This window comes from Epinephelus fuscoguttatus, linkage group LG7 (genome assembly GCF_011397635.1).
Source record: "Epinephelus fuscoguttatus linkage group LG7, E.fuscoguttatus.final_Chr_v1".
NCBI classification, from domain to species: Eukaryota; Metazoa; Chordata; class Actinopteri; order Perciformes; family Serranidae; genus Epinephelus; species Epinephelus fuscoguttatus.
The window spans coordinates 21549406-21570412 of record NC_064758.1 but is presented as its reverse complement, the minus strand read 5'-3'; the positions used below and the strand labels follow the sequence as shown (position 1 = coordinate 21570412).

General features: G+C 41.1%; 1 protein-coding gene across 3 annotated transcripts; it reads left to right on the top strand.

The window, feature by feature from the left end:
- The first annotated feature begins 7622 nt into the window (after positions 1-7622).
- On the top strand, positions 7623-18926 carry eno1a (enolase 1a, (alpha)). Of its 3 annotated transcripts, none has more exons than XM_049580801.1 (12): positions 7623-7773; positions 10199-10293; positions 12106-12201; positions 12640-12698; positions 13130-13199; positions 14843-14976; positions 15136-15358; positions 15823-16020; positions 16518-16719; positions 16821-16929; positions 17081-17139; positions 18402-18926. In XM_049580801.1, the coding sequence occupies exons 2-12, from the start codon at positions 10209-10211 to the stop codon at positions 18463-18465; spliced, it is 1299 nt and encodes a 432-aa protein (XP_049436758.1). In that variant the 5' UTR covers positions 7623-7773; positions 10199-10208; the 3' UTR covers positions 18466-18926. The 3 variants fall into 3 exon arrangements, with proteins under 3 accessions (XP_049436758.1, XP_049436759.1, XP_049436760.1); XM_049580802.1 differs by lacking the exon at positions 12640-12698 and adding an exon at positions 12348-12406; XM_049580803.1 differs by lacking the exon at positions 7623-7773 and adding an exon at positions 9955-10115.
- Positions 18927-21007: the final 2081 nt, after the last annotated feature.

Below are 21007 nucleotides of genomic sequence, written 5' to 3'. Positions count from 1 at the left end.
CACTGTTTATCTTTGCCTTGAGGACAATAATAGTTTTTAAAGGTCTCGGCGACTTAAATGATGTGCTGTGATGCTACGGCCAAGCCTAGTAATTTAAAGCCCACATATGGTGAGCCTGACATATAGCTGCAGTTATACGTAGTGTCCTGCGCTGGTTCTGTGGTGAAGACGAGACAAAGCTGTCTGAGAAATACACAAAGCTAGATCTTATCTTAAGAAAGTTAATAAAAGTAGAATTCTCTTGAGTGCAACTGCTCAAGTACAGGATCAAATTTACAACAAGTGAGAACTAAAACTCACTACATGACGCCTCGTCACAGGGATTCTCGGTTTGACCTTTAAAGTGTCATGTTGCATTTTTATGAGTCAGATGGGAATTTATTGCACTCAATGTTTCTCTTTTCAATGTCTCCCAGTACCCTGTTGGGAAGATAACAAGAACCTACCACTTAATAATGTAGTTTTGATGATGTGTGATGGCGATGGCAGTTAACAGGCCTATTCAAACCATATGACACCAAGTACCTCGACTCCGTCCAGTACTTCTATCAACCATTAGAAGAAGTCTGTGTTGCCCAGCTGCAGTTTGATCTTGTCAACAGTGGGACTGAAGGAAACTTTGTCGACTGTGATGATAAATTCAATTGAAGTTACTAAGAATAGATCAATATAACAGAAAACATCAAATAGATAAAGACAAAAAATATGTATCACATCAATAAGAAGAAAATATGTACATGCTTAAACATTTATTTGCATTCATACACAGATGTGGAAGCCACACATGCGACACATGTAGAAACAAATGTGTACACACATGCAAACATGTAATGGTGAGCATTTAAGAGATTCATTATTTTACCAATGGGTTTGTTTCTATCTATCTATCTTTCTATCTATCAGAGTAACTGCTGGTGTACTTCACACATTTCTTTCATCTGCAACATGTCAGTATCTTTCACCATCAGCTGTGAACTCTGTATTTTGTGGTTAACAACTGTCTTGACAGCCATCCAGCCTTGTTCGCGAGACATGTTTCTCTTTTGTTTTCTAAAAGTACGTTTATATTTTGTTTGGTCTATTTATATGTTGAAGTTCGAATGCTGGGTCAATACTTTGGACATAATAGTACACGTTTTGTACAACTTCCTGTAAATGTTTCATTGTGTTTTCTGCTCGACATTGTACATAGTATTTTTCAGGCTATACTATCTATCCATTTTTGGTAACTCTCTGCTCTTCGAACACAATATCCCTAGGGACATGTAGTGAGGGTGAACTGGGAACATCTGGCCAAGGCCCCTGTCCATGGGGTATTCAACTCCCACCTCTGGAAGTATTTCTCGTGCATCCCGGGGTAGGTTGGGGACATGGAATCCGAGTGGTCCATGTTCTTGGAGCTGTGGACAGAAGGTTGGTGGTGCCTGTCATGGTGGCAATCTGAGAGGCCATCAGGCCGAACACATTCTCACTCCTACCTCATCACATAGTCTCTCGAGTGAAAGTAGATGTTTGTTGGACCTGTTCACCACTACTCCATGCCCCCTTGTCCCGCCACGTTTCCCCCTGATGCCACCAGGCACAGTGTATCATGCTGATGTTAAAGGACACCCTTTATCGTTAGTTTCTCATGCTGCAAGTCACTGCCCAAGGGCCGAGTTTTGACAACTTCAAAGTGAGATTGGGCTCGTCTTTCGGGTCTGGCTGGCCAAGGTGTCACCTGAAGCAGCAGACAGCTACTGGTTGGCCAGAAGGGCTGTAGCCGTGGTGGTCACTGAAGCAAAAACCTGGGTGTGGGAGGAGTTTGGGGAGGCTATCGAGACCGCTGCTTGGAAAGGGATGTCTGGGGTGCTTTGCTTGGCCTGCTGCCCCCATGACCCATCCCTATATAAGTGGATGACAATGGGTGCATGGGTGGTATTGATCCCATACAATGCTTATCTTATCTTAAAGTAGAAACAGACAACTTTTAAACTCCCTCCTCTAGTGTTTCCAAGTGGTATTATGGTTGCCGTCACTGTCGCAAAGACAACTGGTTCGCTTTCCGTTAATACGCTGAGTAACTACCTCAGTTTCCACAGTTACTTTGCTTGTTCCACTGCCCACCATTTTAACTACTGGGGACAGTAACAACAAAGAACTTACACTGATGGCAAGTGGGGATAGTTACAGAGAACTACCAGGGAAAACAAAAGCACTATCCTCTCCCTGTTTTGGTTGTGCAATGGTTGATGCACTTCTTTTATTCCATAAATCAAGCCTTCATTGTTTGAGGAGATCTTAACGAGGTGGCAGACAGAAATGCATAATGACAGGGAGGCATTTAGGGAACTAATCTAAATGAAAATGGTGCCAGTATTCTACAGTCACTACATTGTGCAATCAACACTTCTCATAATGTTGAAGCAAAAAAACATTGTCAGTTTCCACGTTACCTCATCTTAACTTTTCTTGTGTTGTCATTAACTGAATCAGGAACTTAACCAAGTTATTTTATTCATGTTAAAGTATTAATGTGATTAAATGTATCCTAAATGGACCGACGGAGATTACTATCTAGATTTTTACTTAAACTAGGTTGTTGTCCTTTTAATTGCTTATAAATATCAGTGTAACTTCTTTTCCTGCCCTGAGGAGATCCTTAATGAGCTGTATACAATGAACTGTGTTTGAACAAAACAACACATACATGTTTTTTTGTGTTTGTGACAGTTAAATGCTGTTAATAGTGTATCTGAAACCACAGATAACTTGAGTGATGAATGATTAATATCTGTGTTGATACTAAGACGTTTCCCTCCAGACATTAATCTGTCACACAAATCATGCACACTCACATAGCTGGGGAAGTTGTGTTTCTTAGAACTATGTCGATATGTTTAAAAATATATTTAGTTGTTAGAAGTGACCCAAGTTATTTAGTATGCATGACAGCTTAGTGTTCGTTGGTTGAGTTGTCAGGACATGCACGGTATAGAAAGAACTGATGTGTCTTAAGTCTTTGTTTATTTATTTCTTAACCAGGGTTCATTCAGCATGAAAGCTCATTCCAGGAACGCCCTGCTTGCTCAGTTGCACACGTTCACACCTGGAAGCTGCCCAGCACAACCACTGAGTCACTGAGAGGCTCCATTGTAGCAAATTAGTCTGGCATGTGCGGCAGCTTAGCAGTGGTAATGACATTTTTTCTGAGGACGTGAGGCTTTCTCTGAAGAATTAAGGTGATGGGATTTTACTGTCATCATCACAGCAATGTAAATTCATGCATGTCATATTTTCTGACAATATCACAGCAGGTGTAGATTCCTGAACTGAGGATTCATTGAAGCCAGAGAGCATAGATGCAGAGGAGCTCATATTCAGCCAATCTCGCTAAAATACACTGCATTCCCTTTGGCTCACCATCTAAACCTCCATGCAGGCTGCCTGGCATCAGGAGGAACTGCTGCTTTGGTTTTATGGGAAATATTCTAAATTGCCTGACAGCAACATGCTACAGATCACCAACTCTTTTATGTTTCCTCACATCCTGGTGCAGCTTTCTGATGTTGACCAACAGATTAGCAGCGTGGCAGCCTCCAACCATTTCACAGGCAGATGGTGCAAGTGGGGCCAGAAACTCCAGATACCACCAGGTGACAGACTGGAGGCAAATTCAGCAAAGGTGAATGTGAGAGTCAAAGGCAAAGGTTGACATTTTAAGATGATAATAATAATAATAATAATAATAATAATGAGCAGTGGATAAAAAGTGAGCAATGGATTAAAGGGAAATACAGTGATAAATGTACATTTTGCAAAATACACATGCCCTTGAGCAGTTGCCAGTCCTGAGCGGAGAATAGAGGAAGTTTCTGTGGAAATAAAACAGCAGATTGGCATTCTCACACTTCTATAAAACAAGTAAGACATGATGTGTCAAAAATGTGAGCTTTAGATGTGCTGGTGTATTTTGTTATTTCTGGACAGAGCCAGGCAAGCTGTCTCCCCCTGTTTCCAGTCTTTGTGCTAAGCTAAGCTAACTGGCTACTGACTGTAACATCATATTTACCTTATGACCATGAGAGTGGTGTCAGTCTTCTTTAACTCTCATTAAGAAACCAAATGAACATAAATTGTACCCAAAATGTTAAACCTTTCCCTCAAAATCTAATCCAACACTCAAAGCTGGACTAATGACAAAACCAAATTTTAATATGTCACCTTTTCATAAGTAGCAGCAAATGTTTTTATTAATGGTTAACATCTACTAATGAGGCCTATAATAAGAGCATATTTGGGGTTTTGACTAATCTCTTTTGCTGTTGATTTTCCTCCTCATAATAAAAGTTAGTTTTTTAAATAAAATAAAGCAAAAGAAAATAAGATAAAATAAGGTAAAATAAAATAAAATAAAAATAAAAATAAAATAAAATAAAATAAAAATCAATCCCTTCTATTAGAGTATAGAGTGTATATATAGAGTATAAAAGTAATTTAAAAAATAGATCAATAAGTTAGATTAAAGGGAGGGGGGTTAGGTTTCTATATATTCATTGGGTGTATGTTTGTAATGTCGGGGTGTGGTGTTTATGAATGATGGTGTGCATGTTTGTTGTAATGCCCTATCAATTTTGCCATTACAAACAAAGTCATCAATAAAGGGATTTGTTTCTCATTTTCTTTATTAAGACATCAAATTGTAAATGTTAGTAAGTCATTAATAAAATCATTTGAATCTGTATTTCTTTTCCCCCTTTTTTTTAAAGATTTTTTTGGACATTTTGCCAGTTATGTAGGACACGCCTTAATCATTAGGCTACCAGGCCATGACTCATAAATTCAGCAGGTTGAAATGTAAAGTAAGTCAGTGATGAAGAGATTTCACAACAGTCTTTGAAGTCTGCAGTTGTAAACAATTTAATTTTGGTCAAGATGTTCAACAGCTGTTTTATTGAAGGCCGGAGGTCAAATGGGCCAGTGGAGTATCCTTCTGAGACCTGAACTTTTATTTGGTATGTATTTTTAATTTCACTTAGCCATTCGGGACCTGATAAGTATAAAAAACTAAACATCATCCACAATAATGAAGTCCCAGTATTCTCAAAGGAGCTGATAAATAAACAGGTTTCAGCCATAAAATGTGATCAGGTTTTGGACCTTGTCCACATTTGTGCCAGGATCAGCTGCAGATTGACTTGGCAGAGATGGCTGCCATCTTTTTTTTTTTATTTATTTATTTTTTTTTTACATGGTTTAGTGTATTGTGCTCTTACTACCACTAGATGGGACAAAAAAGGACAAGAACAACAGGTCTAAGTTAAGTAGAATGATGTGTAAGGTCAAGTAAACCCAAAATGTAATGTCCTCATATGAGGACACAGGGTCTCAGGAGGATATTCTCTCAGATGAATAAACAGCAGTCTGAAAGTTATTCTTATAAATAGCTTATAGCTGATCTGTGCAGCATTACTGAATTATTATTAACCATTGCAACCATTATTTGAAAGTGGTCCCCAGTAACCTTCTCTAGGACCCGAGATAGATTTAAAATTTTAGTCTAGCTGTGCACCCTTTCTTATTCCTCAGTATTTCCACTTTCTCATGAATACAGATGCTCATAGTGATGTAAGTGTTCCTAAATAGGTATCTTTCCTACTCAAACATGCCGTGAAGGGAGCCAACAGTGCGCAGCTATGTGAGATTCAATTTGTGGTTCAGTCCACTGCAAAGCTGCTGGAGAAAAGCTTACTGTGGATTTATGATGGCATCTCCCAAATCCTCCATACAGTCCATACATGGACAGTACGTGCAGCCATAGCAGGGATGAAGTTGCCAGGAATTACAATTTGTATTTTGTACAGTAGATAAGTAATTGTTCCCTCAAATTAATAATTCTTGCTTACGATTTATGCCCCCAAATGCTGCATGTGTTCTGCAGCTGATTTATAGAGCGTGGGCACATTTTTATTCAAGCATAGGTCATTTCCACAGAGGACATTGTGACATGTCACAGTAGGTAAAGCACAGGTGCAAATAATACAATGGATGATGGCTGAATTCTATTTAGCTGCTTCGGTTTCAGGGTACTGGTATTGTTCATGCTGGCTCGATGTAAATCTTAGTGAGGGAATTTTACTTTTAAATGAGTATTGTTGGGTAGTATTATTACTTTTACTTATGTTCGAATACTGCTTCCACCACTGCCCTTAAATCAGTTTCAGTATTGACGACAGAATAGACAACATGAAGTTCACTGTAACATTTCTAAGTCGTTAAATATCTATGCTTTAACACACCAGCTCATTCAGAAAATACATTTACTCCTAAAAAGACCAGGATTCATCATGATAGTAGACCTAATCACAACAAAATACCAGAGACAGATTTTTGAAGCGGTTTCCTTCCCTCTGAGAATTTGTCGGTTTATTGGATAAATATACTACATCAATAAATTCCTCCATCCTCTGTACTCCATCCATACGTGCACATGTCTGCTGGAGGCACTTGTTGCAGTGACATTTTAATGAGAGCATGTGGGCAGCAGATGGCGCAGTCGGATTTACCACTGACAGAGTCTCAAGGTCACTGCAGCAGGCTTTCATCACACTATAGCTCCGGCAGCTCTGATCCGCCATGGATGCTGCTGCACTCATCGCACTGCGCAGCTGCACGAAACCCTGTAATGTCCTGTAATGGATGGGACGTCAGATGTGTAGAGGGGAAGCCCACTATTCACTCATGCTGTGAGTCAGTACAGCAATGTCTAAATGCATAAACGGTGCAGTCATTCTTGGAAATGCATAATTGTAGTTCTAGTCATTTCATATCTACTTTATATGCTGAAAAACACAACACAACTTAAATTTACGTCAAAATAAGATGCTGATACAAGGCAGAAACATATAAAAAGGCTTCATCTAGGATCACAAAGTCTTATACAGAAGCTGATTTGATGACTTGCTGGTCCTAAATATAATATGTAGGATAAAACAGTGATGCATTTGTTTGAAAAGTTAAAGTTCTTGGATGTATGCCTTTTATAAAGTCATTACTGTTTCAACATGCCTTTATATAGGCCTAACAATGTATTTGATGCAACAGGTCATGTAAAAATGCCACATGTTGATATATAGTTAAATAATTATAAAACAACCGTTGATATTTTTTTTTTTACAAGTTTTCCTCAACTGTCTAGACATCTTTTACTTGCAAGTCACGACATCAGCGCTTTTTCGTGTGAGGAAAAAAACACACCTCGACTTTGATATATATATTTTTTTAATGTTCGTGATGGGAAAAGAAGTCAGTGCCAAAAAACGTGACCACAAATGACATGTGATCATCAACGAACCACTGCATCGGAGATTCCTGCCCGCTTTTCTGCACGTACTCACAATGCGTCATCTTTCCGCATACTGCCTCCTTCCATCCTCTCACGATCAAAAAATACATTACCCATAATTCGCCTCAAATTAAAACACACTCGCTCCCTGTGTGTTTATATATTAAATGTTTATTAAAAGTGACGTTTTTGGCTAAGATTTAAGACATCCGCAGCCTCCTCATTAGGGATGTGGAGTCCGTCTGGGTACTGATGGTGAACGTGCATCCATCCTCGCACTCGTTCGCCTCGTGAGTCAGTCCCAGCCAATGGCGTCGCTCCGTCGCTCCGTTCCTTCCTGATTCCGTCCGCATATCATCGAGCCCGAGGCGTCACGAGCGCCTTCTCTGCCTGCCTGCCTGCACGAGAGAAAGACAGCACCGTCCTTGCACACAGTTAGGCCCGTAAAGGTAACTTTTAACTCCTCATTTCTGCTTTTTAAAGGCGTGTTTTGTGTAGAACAACATATTTTAATATTTACAGGGCATATTTTAAGACTGTGTGTGTTAATTTAAACTACTTTTCTTCTTTTAGAAATGTGTACATGATGTTCCTCATCCTCGTCGGTAACCTCAAAGACTTGTCCTTGTGTTAGCGGCTACTTTGTCATTGCTATCGTTGATTATAAACGCCATTAATTCCGCAGTTGTTGGTTGTGTGGCTATCAGGATGGAGTAGTTCCTTAGACCACCGACTATTTTTAAACCAGGCCGTCAGCTGGTGAGGTGTCACTCCATGTAGAGCTGCAGCAGGGTGTGTGGGAAAAGGGCGTCAAGTTGCACGACCAGCTTCCAGCAGTCTCCTCCATGTGTTGGAGACCCATTATTAGTGTGTTTTTAGGCTAAAGCTCTAAAGGAGGTGATGGTATGTGAGACGCAGTCAGAGGCTACGCTGCACATGCTGGCTCAGGCAGTGAGCTAAGTTACCAGTTGCTTGCAGCAGACATGGGGGTGTGTCCACCGGTGGTAGGAAAATTACTGTATGAAGTAAGAAACGAGGCTTCAGTGTGTCTTTATGTGATGGTTAGTCATAAGTGACGACCAGAGGACGCTTTAAAACACTCACTCAGTTAGTAGGTTGCAAGTTTATTGCTGCAGTTATAAAGTTTTTTTTATTTTTTAAATCAATAATCATTAAACTGATTATTAACACAGAGATAAGGCTTGCTGGCAGACTCTATTGTAGCCTAATTGAGGATGAGGCCAACCTGACATGGGTACACACGTATCAGGTGTCTGTCCTCAGTTATTTATTTATTTGTGGGTGCCATTTTGTGCTGCCAGCTTACCTCTTTGCTCTCCATGTTTACAGTGATCCTGCAGCAAAAGAATGCACTGCATGTACTGTACAGACAGTGTTAGGGCTGTCACCAACACTTATTTTCATTAATGGTTTATTGATTCATGTACCCATTACTTTTTCCATGAATCAGTCAGCCATTTGGTCCATTAAATGATCAGAAAAAACACACCACAATTTATTTAAACAGCTTTTTTTGTGCGACAAGCAGTCCAAAATCCAAAGATGTTTAGTCTTTGATCTCAAAAGATAAATAATTGCATCCTCACAATTGCTGGAAGTTCAGGATTGGGGGGGGGGGCATATTTGCTTGAAAACCAACTTGAATGATCAATGGATTATTGTTGGCTTTAATGGGTAAATACAGGTAGACTAATGGTTTCATCTCTGCTTTGTATGTGTGGTTATTTCTGTAAAAAGTGGATTGCAGTGGAGGTTAGTAAGTTTAGTTGAGGCGGAAGGGTTGGGTCAATGGTGGAAAGTTTTGGTTCCAGTATCATTCTGTACTTTCTGGGATACTTAAAAACATTAACATTTCTTTTTTGTCTCTACAAAATCTTTGTGTTCACATAAATAGAATACTAAAACAAGCAGTCTCGCAAGAACTCGATAAACCTGCATGGACTTGGTAAAACTTTAATTTAAATCAAACACTGTCTTAACAAAGACCAAGCTAACTGAACAAGATATAAATCTGACCAGACATTCAATGCAAGCTTCAGCACCTCACCCCAGTAAACTCTAGTGTATTTCCATTTAAAGCACTTTCCATTGATTCTCCTGCAGCTGCACTCTGGTTTAACTCTGGAGGCTGTCCTCAAAGTTCACTCATGCATTCAGAGTGGGTAGATGAGCAAGTAGGAGCATGAATACAGGGCAGGATAGATAAAAAAAAAAAAAAAAATCAATAGTACATGCTAGACTGTCTGGCTTAAAACTTTGTCTGACCTCCACTACTGAAATTTAAAAAGATAACGAAGGCTCTGAGAGATTACACCAATACGCAGGCCTTTAACCCGTATCAGTACGGTGCACCTAGGACAAAAGAAGGAGCCAGATGTGAATTGTGCCAAGTCATTCACTTATTGTTACTCATGGAGCCCTTTCACTACTGTTATCAAGAGTCCCCTGTTTGACAGCAGTGCTCTCAGCCCAGTTTTGCAATGCTGTTTTGTAATCTGATATATAAAGTAAACTGAATGGACTCGCAGAGATTTTTTTTCCTTGCTGCATAAGCCACGCCTTTCTGTGAGTCATATATCTGCTGTCTCCACCTGCCTGCATCAGTTGGTTCAGGCGGTGTGCATGGCTCGTATATATGTTTAATTACAGGATCCATTAGATGGTTTATAGCTCCAAACTCGAGTTATAAATTAGTACATTTTGTTCTGCGCATGACATTCAACATTACAATTACTGCCAACTCATTCTTTTAACTTGAAGCTTTAATTCAGTAAGTAACAGTGCCGCTGTCTGTCTGCTTGACATGTGAAGCAGCGATATACTGATGTCTCTTCTCTGTCATTTCATCTGCAGATCCAGAACCATGTCCATCCTGAAGATTCACGCTCGTGAGATTTTTGACTCCCGTGGAAACCCCACTGTGGAGGTCGATCTGTACACCAAGAAAGGTATTGTATGGCTAATGTATCTCATGTACTGTATGACTTTAGAGGTTGTGGTCAAGGGTGGCACAGCTAGCTTCAGACTTAAGTGCTTGTTCAACCTCTTTGAACGCATCTACATGTAATTATTTCCTAATTTGTGAAATGCTGCAGTAAGAACAACATTTTTGTGTCTTGCCCAGTTATCTCGCCAGAAAACTAGCTCAGTTGTGGATTAGGATGGTGAAGCCAGTGTGTTGCCCTGCACTGTTGCCCCACGCTGTTGCCAGCTCTGGGCCCAGGGCGGATCAGATCAGATGGTGTATGTGTGAAAATAGCTCCTGTAATATCACACTGCCTCTACAGCACTCTGTTACTGTAATGGTTCCTGTTTGGGAGCACAGATAGCTCATACAGTAGGTACTTCTTGCAAACCCATGAGTTAAGTCGAATCTTTGCAAGGTTGAGACGTCGTGTTAATTAAACCTACAGTGTGCTGCCATCACCTAATTGTATGCTAGATTACATAATGAAGCTGCTGAGCATTAAGCATCTAAACCCTGCGAATGTCTGACACGTCTGCCTACAGTTGAGATCAATTAACTGAATTGAAGTTTCCTGGCAAGCCGTTCTGCTCTGAGAGCTAAAACAAAAGGACAGCTCAACCCAATGAAATGTCCTGAGAATGTTAATGAAGCAACCTGAATGACCATTGACATGGAAGTGAGTGGCTACACTGCCCTGAATACATCAGCTGGAAATAGTCTGCTCTGTTCTGCAGCCCTGTCGTCTTGTCATTAGTTTGGGATGTTTGCTAAGAGCTCCAGTTTACTGTAAACAGACCCTTGTTCTTTTTTCTTTAAAGATTGCCTTTTAAGTCCGTCAGCCAGGCCTAATTTGGCATCATTAACGGCACAGACCCAAGAAGAGTGTGCTGCACTCAGAGCATGTCTGTCATAGTTACTGTAATGTGTTTTACTGTGTTACGTAACCAGGTTGCCTCTCGGTCAGAGTCGTACTAGAAAACCTCCTCTGCTTGTTGGCAGAATGATGCAGGTTCAGTAGCTCTGGTGATCCAGAGAGACAGTTACAGTCACTGTTACTGCTCTATTTTTTTGTATTTAGGCCATGGCTTTATCCAGATAAAATGCTAATATGATGTGGTAGCAGGACATCACAGTTTATAGCCTGATGGACTGCTGCCAGCATCCCCCAGCTGCAGCCAGGTGATGTCTTGATGCAGATGATTCGCTAAGCTCCCGTCCTAAGCCGTAAATCCCTTCAGACTCGCACCGTCTCTGCCGCTTCACTGAACAAACTAAATAGATTTTTGATCATCCCCAATTTCACCTCACTTGGTTGAATCCAAAACGGCCATCCTTCTATGTACGGGGCGTGGCTTGGCATCTTTCCACAGATGCACTGCACATGCTCAGTTGGCAGCCTATTGTCCCCTGTTACATCACAGCCCTCTGCTCCACAGCCAGTACCACTTCCTCCACACGTGCTTTATTTCTCTCTGTGGACAGAAAAAAGGACATTGGGAGTGTCTTCAGCTAATTGAATGGTGATGGCGTCCCCTAGTGCCTTTGACTTGCTGCTGCTCCTTGAATACCAAGCACCCCCTCTTGCACTTAATGCTCCATCAGACATGTTTATGTATGCACAGTCTGTGTTGTGTAAATATCACTGTAATCACAAAGTTTACATAGTTGATGGCTGATACGGAAAATTACATTTCAGCATTGATCAAACTGCAGGCAGGCCTTTGCCGTCTTGTTGGGCATGACACAGCACTTTAGGAAATGACTGTTGCAAAATGTCCTCTGTGTCTTCAAGGTCTTTTCAGAGCTGCAGTGCCCAGCGGAGCCTCCACAGGCGTCTATGAGGCTCTGGAGCTCCGTGACAAGGACCCAACACGCTACATGGGCAAAGGTAAGCCATCATCACTGTCTCACCTTCTTAACTTTCTGTCTTCCTCTACTCCACTGCTGTTTTTCATGCCATTTCAACACCACTATACTTTCTGTCGTATTTCCTCATCTCTTCCTTCCTTTATTTCCGTTTCTTCCTCCTGTTAGGGGTCAAAAGAGCAGTTAAATATATAAATGAATTCTTGGCCCCTGCACTGTGTAACCAGGTAAATAAAGTGTGGCATAACAGGATGACTACATATCTGTGTGTGCAGCAGCATGAAGAGTGGCTTTGCCTTTGGACACTAACCTTGACAGGCATTAGCAGATGTTCACAGATCTATAAAAGAATGACTCACACACCCACATGAGATTGGCCGAGGTGCTCTGTGGTCATCTGCCTCGCCTGCTCTGCATGGTCTCTGTCTGGGTCAGTCATGGTCTGCTTGTTCCTTTGCAGGTGTCTTAAAAGCTGTTGAGAATATCAATAAAGTAATTGCACCTGCACTGGTTGACAAGGTAGGACCATTTATTGTTTGACTAATTTTATTGTGTGCCAGTATCAAAAGCCTCAAATTATTAGATCAAATTGTCTTTTGAAAATTCAGTAGAAAATGATGACACAAAAATATTAGCATTAACATTAGCAGCTTTACTGACAGTCTTATTTAAAAACAAGTGGTAAGACATTGCATCAAACAGACATGTTGAGCAGTTGGTTGTTCCCTATTTTACATTAACCTCATTGGTTTTTGACCTTTGCATATACAAATATTGTAAGTATGTATAACAATTGTATTAGTGGAGCTTCAGTGACATAGTTCTGAGATGTTGTGATTATTCTAACGTGATTTTAGTGTGTTCTTCTGAACTAACAAAGTCAGAATTAAACAAAGTTAATCTTTTATTTCCAAACATGCAGTATAACCTGTCACTTATGTCTTATCCAGAGCGTGAACGTACTGGAGCAGAACAAGATCGACCAGCTGATGCTGGATATGGATGGCACAGAGAACAAATGTAAGATGCTACTTTGTGTACTGGTGTGACAATCTTTTGTGAGCTTACTTTAGAAAGGGTGTGGCAATGTGACAATGTATGTATGACATTTGTATAGTTATGTATATGCCAGTGTGTCAGCCGTCAGACAATTAGCCATACATGTTTGAATACCTCGGTGTGTGTGCAAGTACAGTGAGCATTCCTGCATCAATGTCATGAAGCATCTTGGTTAGTCAGATATTCAGTTTGCAGGATTAACCATAAACTAAAATTCCTCTCTGGTTATTTTAGTCATTAACAGTTTCTTTACTGATTTTCCAGATAAAAATGCATATCTTGATGTGTGCATGTTGATACTGCAATACAAAATTTCATATACCATGATATGAGTATTTTATCCAAATTTCCACTCTGCCTAAGATTGTTTTGAGACATTGGGTGTGTCTGAACTATATGTACCCTATGCCAAGTTTTTGGAATGAGTGTGAAATTTATGCACTATATAGTAATCAGAAATATTTTAAAAATTAGAGACTTTGATATATACAGTCCATTCTGCTAACAATTCCACAATGCTTCACATTTTATAAATGTGAAACAGAAACTTTCCATGCAGCTCTACAGCTGTCAGTGTTGTCGTAAAATGACTGATTGATTAGTGCCAGAAATATCAACTGACTGCTGACTATTGAGTGAACTACTGAGTGTCTACTATGTAGGGAGTAGTAAGTGAATGAACAAGGAAGGTTAGTGAACAAGGGAGTGATTTTGGACACAGACCTAAGAAAAATATTTTAAAAAAAAAATAAAGCTGTAAGCAGCGATTTTGGGGTTCAAGCCCACATGTACCGTCAAAATTTGACAACCGTTAAGGAAAATCTATGACAGAGTATGACACCCTACATGAAAGATGACTAACAGGTTATCACAATCAGATAGATTTTCTTTAATGTACAACCTGATCTGGGTCGGGCCAGTCGATGTGGTCGAGCTGTGCTGAAGCCATCAACTGGCCATCGCCGCCTCTCACTAAATTCAACAAACATTCTGGGGACATGTTTCAACAGCTTAATTAAAAATATCCAAGCTTTATGCAGCTTCTAATGAGCTCGATTCTACAATGATCCACACAAAATTTGGTATAAATCAGACCTGCGCCCTAGGAGATGTCAAAAATATGTTTTTCAAAAAAATTAAAATGACGACAAATCTGATCAGGCAGACTTTAATGGTTCTTGAGGCAAATTTGTACAGTGAGTACAGATGGATATCTGCACCAGATTTTGTTTCATATTCATTAAGCAGCATTTGGTCACGACTTTTAATTACTGGTGAAAATTTCATGCTGACAACTTACCATCTCACAGGAATATGCAAAAACATTTTTGAAGAATAATAATAAACCAGGACAAAAACAATAGTTTCATCCCATTAGACTGGAACCTGTAAAACCACCACAGAAACATCAGTAGGCACACATACATCATGTTTGTGCGACAGAAAAGTCAGTTAGATCCTACTTATTTCAAGGTTATGCATTATTGATTTTTGCTTATTAGCCACAGAAATAATCAGTAAGGAATATATTGGAGGACAGTAAATGTTTCATGAATGCAGTCTCCACACAGTATATTGAAATATCTGTGTCTACCCTCCCTCAGCTAAGTTTGGTGCTAATGCTATCCTGGGCGTCTCCCTGGCTGTGTGCAAGGCTGGTGCAGCAGAGAAGGGCGTTCCTCTCTACCGCCACATTGCTGACCTGGCTGGCAACCGTGAAGTCATCCTCCCTGTCCCTGTGAGCACAACACTGCAGTTACCTAATTAAGAGGCTTTATGGAAACTCTTAATGTTCACAGTCCTGACAGACATGTACCGTTAGCGTTTGAGCCAAAGAACCATAAATTCAGTCGTGATTCCATTAGGCTGAAAGCCGATACTCTCTGCCCTCTCTCAGGCTTTCAATGTCATCAACGGCGGCTCACATGCAGGCAACAAGCTGGCCATGCAGGAGTTCATGATCCTGCCTGTGGGAGCCAGCAGCTTCAAGGAGGCCATGCGTATTGGTGCTGAGGTCTACCACAACCTGAAGAATGTCATCAAGGAGAAATATGGCAAGGACGCCACCAATGTAGGAGACGAGGGAGGTTTCGCCCCCAACATCCTGGAGAACAAGGAAGGTGAGTGGAATCGTTAAATCAGAGTCGTAGCCACTGTTTAACAATTAGAGTTTCATTACCATTGAAAGGTCAGAGATCCAGCTGAACACGTTTTTTGTTGTTTTAGGACACTGTTGTTTTCATTTTTGAGGAATGATTTGATCATATGAAGTTGTTACTGCGTGCCTTGACTAGTCAGATAGGAGTGACTTGAAAGCATAACATTCTTAGACCTCTCAGGGAAGTGCTTCACTTATCATGTCACTCTTGGGCCGACATATGGTTTCTAAATTAAGGCCTCAACTCAGTAACAAGTGCACTGACTGCCTGCCTCTGACTCCAGTGTCAGGTCAAGGTGCTGATAAGGCAAATGCCCTCAGTGGGGCAGAGTCTTCAGTGGTGACTCACTGACAAATTAATGTTTTTGATTTTCTCAGCAACAAATGTGGTCACATTATTTACTCTGTATGCTGTTTTTGTCTCAGCTCTGGAGCTGCTGAAGAATGCCATCGCCAAGGCCGGCTACACCGATAAGATTGTCATTGGCATGGATGTGGCTGCCTCTGAGTTCTACAAGGCTGGAAAGTATGACCTGGACTTCAAGTCTCCTGACGACCCCAGCCGCTACATCTCCCCTGACAAACTGGCTGACCTCTACAAGAGCTTTGTCAAAGATTACCCTGGTGGGTTTTTAACACATAGCCCTAAAACTCTTACTGCTTGCTGTTCCCATGGATGCAGCATTTCAAAGATACTATAGAAATCCATTTCATATAACAAGAAACGGGCTAAGCATGAATGACAGACTCAAATAATACATGTGAGGACATACACAGACGTGGGCCTGTGCAGACATGAAGTATAGCCTAAGGAGAACAGTATGTGCATATGCTGTCTGTCTTAAAATGCAGTGCTTTGGTTCACTCTTAACGCTCTTATAAGCATTGTTTTCAGTGGCAGCAGGCAGCAGACAACCACTTTAGATTTCTGTCAAAGAAAGTAGTGAGCTGGTGAACATGGTGGTGCATTTACCAGCTTGTTTCTGCTGCCACCAAGTGGTCAAAAACATCAGTTGCAGATTTTTTTTAGATAACTATTGATCAGTGTCTATTGAAATTCTGCTGACTGGTTGGATTTATGAATGTCTAACATTATTATCACCCTCTTCCTATCCTAACAGTGGTGTCCATTGAGGACCCCTTTGACCAGGATGACTGGGATGCGTGGTCCAAATTCACAGCCTCCACCAGCATCCAGGTGGTGGGCGATGACCTCACAGTCACCAACCCCAAACGCATCCAGAAGGGTGTGACCGATAAAGCCTGCAACTGCCTGCTGCTTAAAGTCAACCAGATCGGCTCCGTCACAGAGTCCCTGCAGGCGTAAGTGTCGATAACACAGCAGTGTGATCGTGCTTAAAAATCCAAGTAAAGTTTATAAAGTGTAATCTGACTAACTGGGCTTAAATGTATCTTTCTTTCAGCTGCCAGCTGGCCCAGAAGAACGGCTGGGGCGTGATGGTCAGCCATCGTTCGGGAGAGACAGAGGACACCTTCATCGCTGACCTGGTGGTTGGCCTCTGCACTGGACAGGTAATACCTCACAGACAAGTAGTTTGTCATTCTTATTCTGACGTTCATCGGCTTCTGCTATGGTTTTTAAAGCTGACTATTCAAACTGTACCACAGGTGTAGCTTTAACAATACAGACTGGATCTTATATGTCATGTAATTCCTCTCCCAGATCAAGACAGGTGCACCTTGCCGATCTGAGCGCTTGGCCAAGTACAACCAGCTGCTCAGGTGAGTCCAGTCCAAATTCATATGCTTACATATGGTGGCTAAATAAAAGCTTGGCCACATCTTCTTTTCTTTTTTCTTTTTGTATTGTGTTTTCTCACATAACACCTCAGATCCAATAGGCTGAACTCTACGAAAGGAAAGGAAATAGCTCAAATACATTAAAATTACAGATAAATTGGTTGCATTGTCAGGCTGTCAGCTTCCATATCCTCAACGACAGCTAAAAATGCTGCCAAATAGTATAAGAATTTCCAAGTAAACCCCCTGACAGTATATCTAATTTTCTCTAGTTTAATATGGTGCATGATTTCCCTGATCCAGTGACTATTTGTATCAGGCTCCTGGCCAGACGAGAACAGAAGGCCAACATTTGGGTTTGCCAACTCTGTCTACCTGGGCCACAACAAACAGTACAAGGACAGTGCCATTGTTTTTTCCAAATATTTTAGAGGAGGTCTTAGAGGGTTTTCCAAGTGTGTAAAGCATAGGACATGTCCAAAACATGTGCAGCAGAGTGGCTAGAGCCAGCCTGCGTCAGTCACATCGGATTTATATCCGCTTTAATCTCAGAAAGTCTGACTTTAAACCAATGCAGAGTGTGTACGAATGTTTGGGTTTTTTTTTAGCACTGGTTCATTCAAGTCTGCTTCAAATTTATTTTAAGGAGGTCTGAAGGCGTCAAATTGTGCATTTTCAGTAGTTTGTAAATTATTTTCATAGCCTGTTTTATGACCAATTAATTGAGTCAAACATAGAAGTGGAGGGGCATAATGGAAAGCAGTCTGAGTTTGAGGCTACAAAGTAAGTAACTGAGCTGCCAGTGCCTGTAACAATGGGATCTGGGGATATTATATTTAAGCACAAACTGTTCCTAAGAGGCAAAATTACTATCAGTACAGAGATCAGACAATGAAAGAACACCCCTATTAGACCACATTTCGAAAGCCTCATCCATCATTGATGGGGACAGACAGTTTTTAGCAATTGGTGCAGCCCATGATGAAGGGAAAAGGATCTTTTAAACTGTCTCCAGATTCTGATCGAGTGTAGGACACTCAAAGTCACCAGTAGTGAAGCTGGAAAGAGGCTGCGTGAATGGCAGTTTAGAACACAATATGGCTGGAGAAGTGAACCCAGTGGACGCCAGTTACACTGAACTTTATTAACAGTTCAAGTTGTGTTGTCTTCACTCCTCAGAGGCACAGCATAGCAAATTTTCTCAGGCTATCTATCGCTAACAAACTGTCATCCCTCTCTCCCAGGATTGAAGAGGAGCTCGGCGACAAGGCCCGCTTTGCCGGCCAGAACTTCAGACACCCCATCTGAGCTGGTCTACCTCCTTGGGCCTCCGTGTGTTCACTGCTCATAAATAATCCCCACACACATATACGCCACGCTAGGTTGCCTGCCCTGTCTGGAGAGAAGGTGGAGAGATTACTGCCGAAATCCGAGGTCCAAGTCTGTGGTTTGTGGCGTGGAGAGGCTACAGTACGTCCTAGTACAACCACAGCTCAGCTCATCCTCAAACTATGCTTAAGCTCCTGAATAGTGTTTGTCCCTATGTGTGTGTCCGTGTAAATGTGTGAGAGGTTTTCGTTTAGCTTCATGTGAGTTGTAGTGATTTTTTTTTTTGGTCCTCTGAGTATTTGAGCTACTGTAAGTGTAGTCGAGCTCTGCCTCGAGCAGTGGTAACAGTACTGTATGTGCAATGTGTCGCATCTGACAAGGTCTTGTGTTGCTGTAAGCGTTGGCAGGAACATGTAATAAACAACATAGTTTGAAACGTTTCTGTGATTTCTTTATGTGTTGTACTTATAATTCCCATATCCATTCAAAGATAATGAAGGTTATAATCACAGATCATTCAGGATTTTCCTGCAGAGAAAATGAACATGTCTTTAGCAAAGGGCCTCCTCCTCCTCAGTAACTACTCCTGCCTGTGTGAAGCGTGTGATGTAATCTGAGTGCCACCGAGAGGCAGAAACATGAGCTTGGTGCTTGGGGACGCCATTTCTGTCCCCCTGGGTAAAAGAATCCAGAGGCTCTCTGCAGTCTCTTTTTGTACTGAGCCTTGCCAAGATAAATGAGGGTCTATTCACCAGTGGTATGGTACCGGTGGGGATTGCCAGCTGGGTCTGTGCCACACCAATTCACTTTGTGTGAGCCCTGTCTGAACCTGCCTCCATTGTTTAGCCGTCACCAAGGAGATGTATTACAAATCACTGGTACAAAGAAACTACCTAGCGTATATAAAAGCGTCTATAAACATCCTGTGACTATCATCTGCTGCAGGTTTCCTTTAGCAACACGTCTTCTTCACACTTAAATGGTCTTACAGTGACGCTTTTACAAAAGGTTCAAAGGAGTAAGAGGGTAAATCTGGGTGACTAGTAAATTGATATTACAGCGTGGATAATAGGACAATGTGTCATTTCTTTTCCTTGAGACCTGCGTCATCTAGTGGTCAGATCTATACGGTACACATCACTGACATGTTCCCTGAAGACATGATAATAGAAGCCAGAGGGCCACCAAGATGACATTTAAAGGTCCAGGGTGTAGGATTTAGGCAGGCAGAAATGGAATATAATATAATATGCATGTTTTCTTTAGTCTATAGTCACCTGAAAATAAGAATCCTTGTGGTTTCTGTTTCCTTAAAATTATCTTTATATCTACATAGGGGGCAGGTCTTTGGTCCTTTTCCACAGAGACTGCCATCTTCACTGCCATGTTTCTACAGTAGCCCAGAACAAACAAAAGAAACACTGGCTATAGACTGGGCCATTTGTTTATTTGTGTCAGCTGCTGTAGCTAGAAGCCCATCTGCAACAAAACCTTCTGAATGTCTGGATCTTAAGTTATCAGAGAAAAAGGTGAGCACACAGTAGCATGATGTGGGGCAAGCCGCCCATCTCAGACATGCCAAACAGCGTCAGAGAAACACTGAGTTGTAATGTGAAACTGCTTTATTCTGTGTTTTTACTGGTTTTAATCACCTGGTCCGTATGTTTTGGAGAGGAGGAGACCTCTGTGGAAAATCCAGCTCCTGGTAAAAAGCTGACAAATGAGCATTTAAATTCTAACCTAGAGAAGTTTTAGCTGCAATCCTCACTGCTAGACACCACTAAATCCCCCTGAGTCTTATGCACTGAGTGTTTAAAGTTTACTTCATTGGGCTTCATCAAAACATACATGTTCCTGTAGATATAACAACAGAATTATAACAGCCACCGATTTTGCCACCGAAAATCAAACTGATACTTATTTGACTGTTAAACAGGATGTACTAAAGGCAGCTCCTGGTCCTGACATGAGGCACACATGTACCAAATGAACAAGATAAACACCATTTATTAAATTATACAATCTTTATTTCTAGTACAAAAAAAAGACTAATTAATCTAATTCCACAGTATTGTCACCAAAGCAGATCTACACCTCACAGACACAAATCATGATGACATCAGGCTCATTGTCTAAAAAGGATAGTTTCAGTTGCAGAGAAGACACAGGTTGTTATATTTTAATTAGGGATATAGGTGCTGCTATCTTTAATGGAGTTGTAGTTGAACACCACCTTTTCTACACAGGAGCAAGATGCATAGAGTTTTTGGTGGTTCCACGTCTCTTTGTAGTTGTTATGCATCTTTTTGTGGGTTTGCATCTATCTGTGGCCATTTAGAGCCTCTTCCTTCTCAGTACGTCTTAATTTGACATTTGACATTTTGACATTTGATAGGTGAAGACCAGAGGACCCCCCTTGACACTTTCAGCCCCTGGACCTGTGCCTGGTGGGCCCTTTCTGTAATCCATCCATGGTCCGATCACTATATGCCAGTCAATAAGTTCATGTGTATTCAAGGGG